This window comes from Nestor notabilis, unplaced genomic scaffold (assembly GCF_000696875.1).
Source record: "Nestor notabilis isolate BGI_N333 unplaced genomic scaffold, ASM69687v1 scaffold206, whole genome shotgun sequence".
Lineage (NCBI taxonomy): Eukaryota > Metazoa > Chordata > Aves > Psittaciformes > Psittacidae > Nestor > Nestor notabilis.
In genome coordinates, this window is record NW_009931234.1 from 67,107 (window position 1) to 76,640 (window position 9,534).

The 9,534-nt window shown below is 43.0% G+C and overlaps 1 protein-coding gene across 1 annotated transcript; it reads right to left on the bottom strand.

Moving 5' to 3' along the window:
- Positions 1-456: 456 nt before the first annotated feature.
- GAS7 (growth arrest-specific 7) lies at positions 457-8,554 on the bottom strand (the record flags this gene model as incomplete). The annotated part of the gene is made up of 5 exons (XM_010015785.1): positions 457-1,061; positions 1,770-1,868; positions 3,561-3,640; positions 5,768-5,891; positions 8,426-8,554. Coding segments are annotated over 5 exons (546 nt in total), but the record flags the coding sequence as incomplete, so codon positions are not given.
- Positions 8,555-9,534: the final 980 nt, after the last annotated feature.

Here is a 9,534-nt window from a genome sequence, read left to right on the forward strand (position 1 = left end):
TTAAAGATACCCTAAAGGCTGCGATATTCACCTGAAGGAACCAACAAAGGGCAATTTAAACCTGGATCCTAAATCAAATGTTAGAGGACTGTCTTTAAGGAGATTCTGTGAGAAAATATCTTGCATAAGCAGGAAAGGATTTGAATATCTCATTTATTCCTTGGTATATAACCTCTTTCTGTCACTGAGGGCACTCAGACAGCTAATGAGGTAGGTATCACACAACCAAGTCTTTCCTGATAAATAACAGTGATGGTAATACTTTCAACCTTATTGATTGGCCAGGAACAGAAATTATGATAACAATGGGTTTATGTATCCCTGAGAGGGAGCGTAAAACAGGAAGAACAGGAATCTTCTCTATAGATACTGGGAGAAGGGCCTTGGTGGGAAATTGTATTATATGAAATAAATGTATTTGCACAGCATTGTTGCAAGATATGTGTTTTATAGATGGGGGAACCAGAAAAGTTAATTGACTTGCCTATAGCCATGAAAGCAGTCAGTGACAGACCTGGGATTCATGATCAGGACTTCCTTGCCTCCTGTATCATGTTCAGTTATCCACTTGCTGGCCAGAGGCTCACTGCATGGTTGTTCTAACATACTGTATAAAGATAGTCATGCAAGGGATGTAGCACAAAGTCACTGAAGAACAGAGCTCTCCTTGTACCAGAAAGCAGATTTCTTCTGGAAGCTGCGTGCAATTGGGAACCTCTGGTGGGAAGCACACATCTGGTTTCTTCATCCTGGAATGTCTGGTGCTTAAGGCTTAGCACAATAAGGATGATTTTAATGACTAAATGTAACAGAGATGGCCTGTACAGGCATAAATTACAAGGTGTCTGGTAGTGGAACAACCTTTTCCCTATGCTCTTCTGACGCTTAAAAATCAAACATTAGCCAGGTTAATGCAGTGGACTCATGACAAATAACTAAAGATCAGTCTATATTTCCATGTCCACAGGTCGGATATCTCCAGTTTTGTGTTCTTTTACCCACAGTTCCCTGTCTTTGGCAGGATCCACTTTCCGAAGCAACTGATCCACGAGCTCTACTGTCTAAAATGAACAAAACAAGAATCAAAATGTCAAGGGTACATTTCAAGCAGAGGCAGTCATTGCTCTGAAGCATAGAGCAGCTATGGGCACACCTATATTGCATTTGCAGACAAGTGAGAACTGCAGGGACACATGACTTAGTGGACAACAGCCACATCTGAATGTGAAGCCTCACAGCAGGAAGCAGAGAAGAGGCTGACTTTTAACATCAAGCAGAGACAGGCTTCCTATGCCAGGCACTAGCCACTTGGTCTCTGCCTCCTGTCCTGCAATCTGCACCTTACACCAAATACAACCATGTACTGAGGTCAGCATACAGCCCCCATATTTTAATATTTGAAAACTAGCCAGTTTTTTAATAATAATAAAAAAAATATATACTCCTTCTCCCAACTATTTACCATCTTCCTTGCAAGAACAGATGAGCTCAGTAATAGTGCATCTTGCTGGAAGAACTACTAATAGCTCATGCCGCCCAAATGTCATTCAATTCAGTGTGTCTCCCCCAACAAAAAGCTGTGATCCAGCAGTATGAAATGTAATCAAGATCATAGTCTTGGAGAAGAAATGGCAGTAAAAACTAACAAGCTGACTGCATACACTTTTCACATCTCCTTTTGATATAGGTCAGTCAGATCAGGATAGGGACTGTTCTGCTCAGCTGAAGTACAATAAAGGCCAAAGGGACCAAACAAAAAGCAGACTTACACTTTGGTTGAACATGTCTGTCTCATGCCGCAGCTGTGTATACTGGCAAAGATGCTGACGAATCATCTCCACCCTTTCAACTTCTAATCTCTCAAGCTCCTGGACACGAAGGAAAACAAGTCCATATTTTGGTTGGAAGCTGAACTTGAAGGCCCAGAGAAGGGATGACACACAAAAGGTTGCCAGTCAGTGCGATATTACCCCAGGGTCATGCTTTGGAGCTCACGTCTGTGGTTGCACATCCCTCTGATTTGCAGAGAATCAGAGACAGCAAGCAACAGAATTCCCTTCAGCCTGAACTCAACAACAGAAAAGAACCACAGAACCACAGAATAACACGTTGGAAGGGACCTCAAGGATCATCTGGGCTAACCTTTCTAGGCAAAGCATGACCTAGACTAGATGCCCCAGCACGCTGTCAGGCTCAATCTTAAAAGTCCAATGTTGGGGAATCATCACTGACCTTCAAGGAGCACTGTCCTGTTTGAGCCATTTTGTCTGAGTTTCTCTGAATTCTTGAGTCCAATGGGAATATTTATTCCATTTGATGGGGAAAGTAATTTCATTTGTAATATGATGTTTGCTAATAACTACAAAGTAGATATAGGTCTAAACTTTTCCAAAACTGAAACAACCAAGGGAGAGAGACAAGCTACTATCCTTAGGGATGCTGCAAGAAGGCATCTGTTTCCTGCAGGAAGCCTTGCATACCTTGTTTCTAGCTCCAGAAGTTGCAGTGGTTCCTTGGGGAAGCAGGAGACGATGTTGAGGTGTATAACCTGACTGCCCTCAGTCTAACCAGACACCTGTAGAAGCTGTTTTCTTTCCACCACATGAGCTGGCACAAGTCTCTACCTCACTCAGCTGGCAGTAAGCAGACCCAAGCAATGATTCAGTTGGAAAGGCAGATGATTTATAACTTTCCTCCAGCTTTTTTCTGCCTCCTTCTTCTCCTGGATTCTGATATTATACCCCTAAATCTGCATTAAGTCCCTCCTTGTCCATCTGAGTGGCAGCAGTGGAAGCAGCATGCTATGGAAGTCTGCCTTTAAAAACAGTTTGTTGGACTTTGCTGTACCACTAGAAAGCTCTGTATTCACAGGTACAACAATGGCTCAAATCTTTTAAAACTGCCTTCAAAGGGCAATTTTTTATCCTCTTCTTTTTAGGAGTTTACAGTTTTGTGTTTGGCCAATGAGAAAAATACACGCAGAAGGTATTTTTATTTCCTGCTTTTGAAAGCAATCAGCTCTTATCTAGAAGGGCTGTAAGGAATAACACGAGGGAGGAGCCCTACAGCCAAATACAGGTATTTCAAGGTACACAGCACATCAAAGCTGTTATCTTGGTGACTAACCCCAAAGGTATATGCCCTTAGGATGAACACTGTGAGCTGTGCTATCTTCAGAGAGACAGAGGCAATTAAAGCTTGCCTCTGCTGAGCTGGCAAGAGAAGAAATTGCAAAATCATGGAATACAAAAATTCATTTGTGTCTAAATGGATTCAGTGATTTATCACGTTTTTCCATGTCCTCCTTGTGCATTACTTCATCCTTCCTGGGGATAATTGCAGTGTTCTGGCTCCAAAGAAGCCCTGAACTGGTTTAATGCCTTCTGAAAAGAAACAATTATTTCTTCCTTCCCCTAATGATAGCAGTTTTTCTTAGAACTGAGAACAGGAAATACAATGAGAGATTTATCACCCAAGTTTCTCCACTGCTTTGCACTGTAACTGTGATGAATGTTGCAGGCTATTACAATTCTGCAATGTTATACATGTAAGTTACATACCAGAGTGGTGGTCACCATTTCCTCAAACCACTTGGACTGGGCTTGATTGTAAAGATCCACGCAGCGCATCAAGTCATCCCCTGGAAAGTTCAAGATAGCAACACATTAGTCTTCTGTAGCCAGTGTTATGGAGCTTATAAGGTTAAGTACAGCTCAGACTTTGCAGACAGACCCAGAAGGCTGGAAGGTCAGTCCTAGTGGAGTTCTGTTACTTTTTTATGTGCAACAAAATTTCACCACAAGGCACTGTTAGGTGATTGGGGTGTGAAAGAATGAGGGGGAAAGATAAGATTTTAAAAGAAAAATATGAACATTAAGTAATAGTTTACAAAATGCCCAGAATGGTAAAAACGTGTAACTTCAATTAAAAAGAGTTATAGAAAGTTGTATCTGAAAAATCATTAACATGAGGAGTCAATAATAATGAGGATAGCACTCAGTAAGTGAGCCTGCATTCTAAGACATGTCTATTTAAAATAGGAGCAAAGCATCATGCTCAAGCTGTCTGAGATCAAGTTGATGCTGATTTGCAACCTCAGCCGAACTGCAGCCTCCAGCCTCTGGAGATGCTCTGGCTCCCTCCCGTGCTCACGGCAGGAACACAGTAAGCTGCAATGATTTCATGTTTTTAATTTGTTGTAGGACTCTGCTCTGACAGAGTCAGACAATCTGGAAGGCACGGCTTTGAGGTTATTGCTTTCTGGATAGTAAATTCTCTTTCTTCTTTAAATAAGGCTCAGTTACGCTTTTCCTAATGGTTCCATGCCTAGGTCCAGGGCTCAAATTCATCCTGCTCTTTTAGGTGTACAAGGTCTTTACACTCAAACCAGGGACAAACCAAGCTTTAAGAACAGGACTCCATAGACCAAACAAGTGTCGAAGAAGTAAATGCATCTGGAAGTCTCTCGTGGCCTTAGAAGTTGGGGTGGCAACCAAACTCTACAAACCTCAGCTAAAAGCTTATGCACCCAGGCAGGAGATGCTTAGTTTGACATGACAAGTCCAGGAGGCTCCTCAGGAGCTATCTGACTTGGGGTTATCCTCCACCCACTTGTGTGAATCTGAGCCACTGTACATTCAGGAACATGAAGTCATTAAAAACATGAACAGTAGCAGTAGAAAGGCATGAGAGCAGAAAGCAACATATCAATAACTGGTGGGATTGTAGAAGGGCTCTGGTCTAGAGCTCTCTGGTCCTATCATGCACTTGCAGCAGGCCTCATGTCAAAGCCAGATCACTACATACTGCTCCTGTGCACATCACAAGCACCCTGGCTTGGCTGCTGGGATGGGACAAGTCCTCCCCTGCCATGCACCATAACAGTGGCAGAAAGTGGGGGAGAGTGATGGGGAGGCTCACGCCAAACTCTGGGTTACTCTCATGTGATCTTCAGCTCTCCCTTACTTGTTCAACATGTAACTTTTGTTTCTCTTCAAATGGTTGTCTATACACATGGTCACACTGTAAATGACTCTTCCTAGTCTCCTCAAAACCCAGACCCATTCTGAAGATTTAAAAGCCTCACAGCTATGAATGACCATTCTGCTAAGGAATAGACCTATGAAGGGATGAAACATGAAAGCCCTAGTTAAAGTAGATTTTCAGCATTCATTAGTTTCACAGATCTCAAGGAAGACAACTCCTGATGGATCCTGTAGAATTGGTTTGAGTCTCCATAAAACATGCATAGGTCACATCAAGTAGAACAGAAATCATTTTAATCATTGAACAGCAGTGGAAAAAAGACAAAAAGTTCACTTTCAAAGAAAAAGAAAAAGACAATAACAGGAAGCATAACAGGCACCAACAGAGCTGTGGGTAACCGGGATTTAGGAAAGAACCAAGGAAGGAACTACTATGTAAGGAAAAAACATTCTCAGCTGAGCTGCTTTGAACCTGACTGTGAAAGTTTCACAAGCATTCAGTTATCCCAGCACACTTTCAAAACAAAAGGACAATTCAACCTCCTTTTACTGTTCTCACCCCAATTACCAAAATCATCATTTTGTGATGTCTCACTTGGAAAACTAGGTTCATTTCTTCAGAGGATTTAACACTGAAATCATAGCATGATTCACTTGGACTTTGTAGCTACTACATTAAAACCTGAGAAACACATGGGTGGATGGGCAGTTGCATCCCATCTTGTTCCTGTCTTCCACAGGGCTGTGTTCACCTCCCACCACTGATAGACACAGGTACTCACCTGCCTGAGTGGACTTCCGCCTCGCCTTCTTAATTTCCTCTTCTGTCTTGTTGCTGAGCTTCACCTCTAGCTGCTGTGTTTTCATTTCCAGATCCTTCTGTCTCTCTGTCAAGGCTTTCCGGGCCTTGGAATAATCAAAGAAGACCCACGTGTTTTAGAGCAAAAGAACCGCCAGCTTCTTTCAGCCATCTATGACTCCTTCACACAAATACCTACCACTAAGACGCCAGGAACTCTGCATCAAACTGGGTCCTAATTGGGATTCAAGCTCTTAGGACAGGACATCACAGTGATCAAAGATGTGTCCTACCACCATATAGAAGTCATTACTAACAAATCACAAGAGCATCTGAACTCTTCACAGGTTCTTAGAAAGGCAGAGTACAAAAGGCATCACCAGACTTTCATGTTTCTTAGTAACTTTTTTATCTTAGTAACTATTTCTGAAAGGAAGTGGAACTGGAGCTTCTTCTCAATGTCTTAACCAGCATCACCAACATCTCACATTTGTTCTTAAGATCTAAATTGTTGACAGAAATTCAAGCATCTCACAAAATTAACTTTTAAGTACCTTGTGTATTCAATGTACATTTATTAGAAACTGTAACGATACGAACTTTGAGGTTTATTTCAGAGAAGCTACTTCAGGTTCATTACACCAGCAGTTAGTACTGCAGAAATCGTGAACCTAAGACCTGGTTAAAACTGATTATTTAGATTACTTTAAAGTTCTTCAGGAATTTAAAACCTGATTTATCAGTATCATTACTGAATTTACACAGCCAAATTACTGAAGTGTCTTAACAAATAAACATCATTTCCACATCTGCATGCTGGCTGCTTGCTGGGGTGACACATGTGCATAAAATAGTTTCTTTTGCACAGGCTTGTTACAAAAGAGGCCACATTTGTTCTTTATCCAGTTGTAGTGTTTAAAATGAATTTGGATGATTTTATTTTTTTCGCACCTTGCAGTTTTCACACGAGCCTGCAAGTTGCGCTCTTGAGGCATTACTTGAACCTTTGCAGTTTTAAAGACTCTGTGCTTGGCTCGGCAGGTCGCAAGAGGGAGCTGCAGGAAAGCAATCTGGTGAGAAGCTGTGGTGAGGCACACTGCAGAGAATCCTAGAATAGTTTGGGTTGAAAAGGACCTTAAGGCTCACTCAGTTCCAACCCCCTGCCACAGGTAGGGACACCTTCCACTAGACCAGGTTGCTCCAGGCCCCGGCCAACCTGGTCTTGAACACTGCCAGGGATGGGACAGCCACAGCTTCTCTGGGCACCCTGTGCCAGCGCGTCAGCACCCTCACAGGGAAGAACTTCTTCCTTATATCTAATCTGAACTTCCTCTGTTTCAGTTTGAACCCATCACCCCTTGTCCTATTGCTACAGCCCCTGATGAAGAGTCCCTCTCCAGCACCCTTGTAGGCCCCCTTCAGACACTGGAAGCTGCTCTGAGGTCAAACTTCTGCGTAACATCTCATCTCAATTTCCCCTCTGGCAGATTAAAGCCATTCCCACTTTTCCCATTTGTACCAGGCCCTTGTCCAAAGCCCCTCTCCAGGTTTCCAGTGGCCCCCTTAGGCACTGAGAGTTGCTCTACGGTCTCCCGTTAAGGAGCGTTCTCTTCTCCAGGCTGAACAAGCCCAGCTCTCTCAGCCTGTCCCCAGAGCAGAGCTGCTCCAGCCCTCTGATCATATGGCTTTTATCTTTTTTTATTCTTTCTTCTCAAGGCTATTCTAATTCATTCTTTTTAATACCCCTACTGAGAACTGTGTTTCTTTGCAGATATGGCTGTGAAGAACTTAGTGTTTTGCAGAAAAATGCTTTCCCTGCATACATACAGTGTGTATCCTGCAACAATGCTGTCCCCTGGCAAAATTGTTCAGGTGCACTCTGATTCTTAATGAAAGCCCTAACAACCTTCTGGCTTGACCGAACATAGTATTTTCTTTTCCAACTTAGACCCATCCATTTGGCACAAGTGTCTTGGCAGCTGAAGCATGGATATTCCATTTCCTGACAGCTGCTGTTAACAGCACTTTTTGAGGGTATAACTCCCCTAGGTTTATGAGTTTTATACCTGTGGATTTATACCTGTGGGTATAAATCTCAACCTCAGCTGGATGTTCATGTTAAAATAGCCCCTGATCTGAGGGGTGCTGCTGCTGTTTGAGTTTTTCAGGTGAGGTTGTTTGCTGTGAGGTACAGAAAACAGGAACTGGGAGAGGCTTTGTGACAGGTTTGACCTGCCTCCCTTAGTCATCTGCTTCTCACCACTGCTGGATAATACTGAGCCATACACACCTTTGGTCTGATCCTGCTGCTATTCTAAGACAACATCTTTTTAAATTTTGAGGGTAACAGATGTGACTTCTGGATGCACATGAACAAGAAGCATTTTCATCAAATGCATTAGAAATATATTGTCTCAAATTGGGAAGAGAAGGATGAAACAAAAAAGACAGCTCAGCAGTAATGTGTTAGCCCTGCCTGTAGCCCCCAGTTTCCCAGCTAAGCAGTAAATGACGTCTGGGGCCCAGCAAAATCAAAACCTTTGTGGTTCTTCATGGCAGAACAGAAACTTCTCATGGGGCACCTGCTTTTCTGTCCAAACCAGCAGTATCTCAAATTCCCTAGTTTGTTCTCTGCTCCCACCTTTTCAACTGCTGCGTAGCGGCTGGCCAGCTGCTTCCGTAAGTCTGCAATGTGGTGGTCACACTTCTTCATGTCTTTCTTAAAATTCTCTCTGAAGTTGAGCAGTGGCTTCTCTACCTCACTCTGAAGCTGGTAATGAAATAAAAAGAAGAAAAGGCAATAATGAAGAGCCAGGCAGTAATTCCCAGCTCTTTTGCTGAGCAGAACTCAGGACAAAGAGGAAGCAATATGCACACTGCGGCTAAAGACAGTCATACATAAACACTTGTCTACCCCAAGAGAGCTGTGAGTGAAGCTATTGCAAAATTAGCTCTTCACAGGACAACTCCATTAAGGGAATATCACAACATCACAAAATGGCTGTGGCTAGAAGGGACCACCATAGGTTGGCCTTTTTCCAATGCTATTTTAATGGAGAAGGAAAATTCATACAAGCTTAGTGTAGTTTTTTAATGAAGAGAGGCTACAAAGACAGCCAAGCCCTACAGCACACATCCTAGAGAGGTTAAACAAGCCTAAAGCAGAGCTTGTTCAGGCAGATGAAGACTGGCATCACGGTGATCTAATATGGCCTACAGCTATCTGAAAGTCAAACTCAAGGGTATCAGGGCCAGGCGATGTCACAACAGACAATTGAGCTTTGGGAGGTTCATGAAAAAAGTCACCAAATTGGTAGCTGAGCACTGGAACAGGTTCACCAGAGAGGTTGTGAAATCTCTGCTAGACAAAGATGTAGTTGTGATCCACTGTGGTGACAGTCTTTGCTCTGACTAGCAGGGTTGCACTAGAAGATTCTGGACAATGTTTTGATGACAGTCTCATCAGGATGGCCCCAGGCCAGCTAATAGACCTGTTCACAACTCTGGTCCAGCATGGTTACACAAGAGCACAGAACAAACTGACAGCTGTGCCAGGAACATTGTCAGTGCTCAACAAAATGAGAAGAGAGAAATTCAGAGTGGCTTCAGCAAACTGCAGATGCAATATATTACGATTGATAGAGATGTCTGTGTCCAACTGAGTTCAAAGTAGCTAAACAGTCTGTGTGCCCTTCAGACTGCTTCATCAGTAACTGGATTAACCTGGTGTCCTGGGTTCAGCTACAGCAG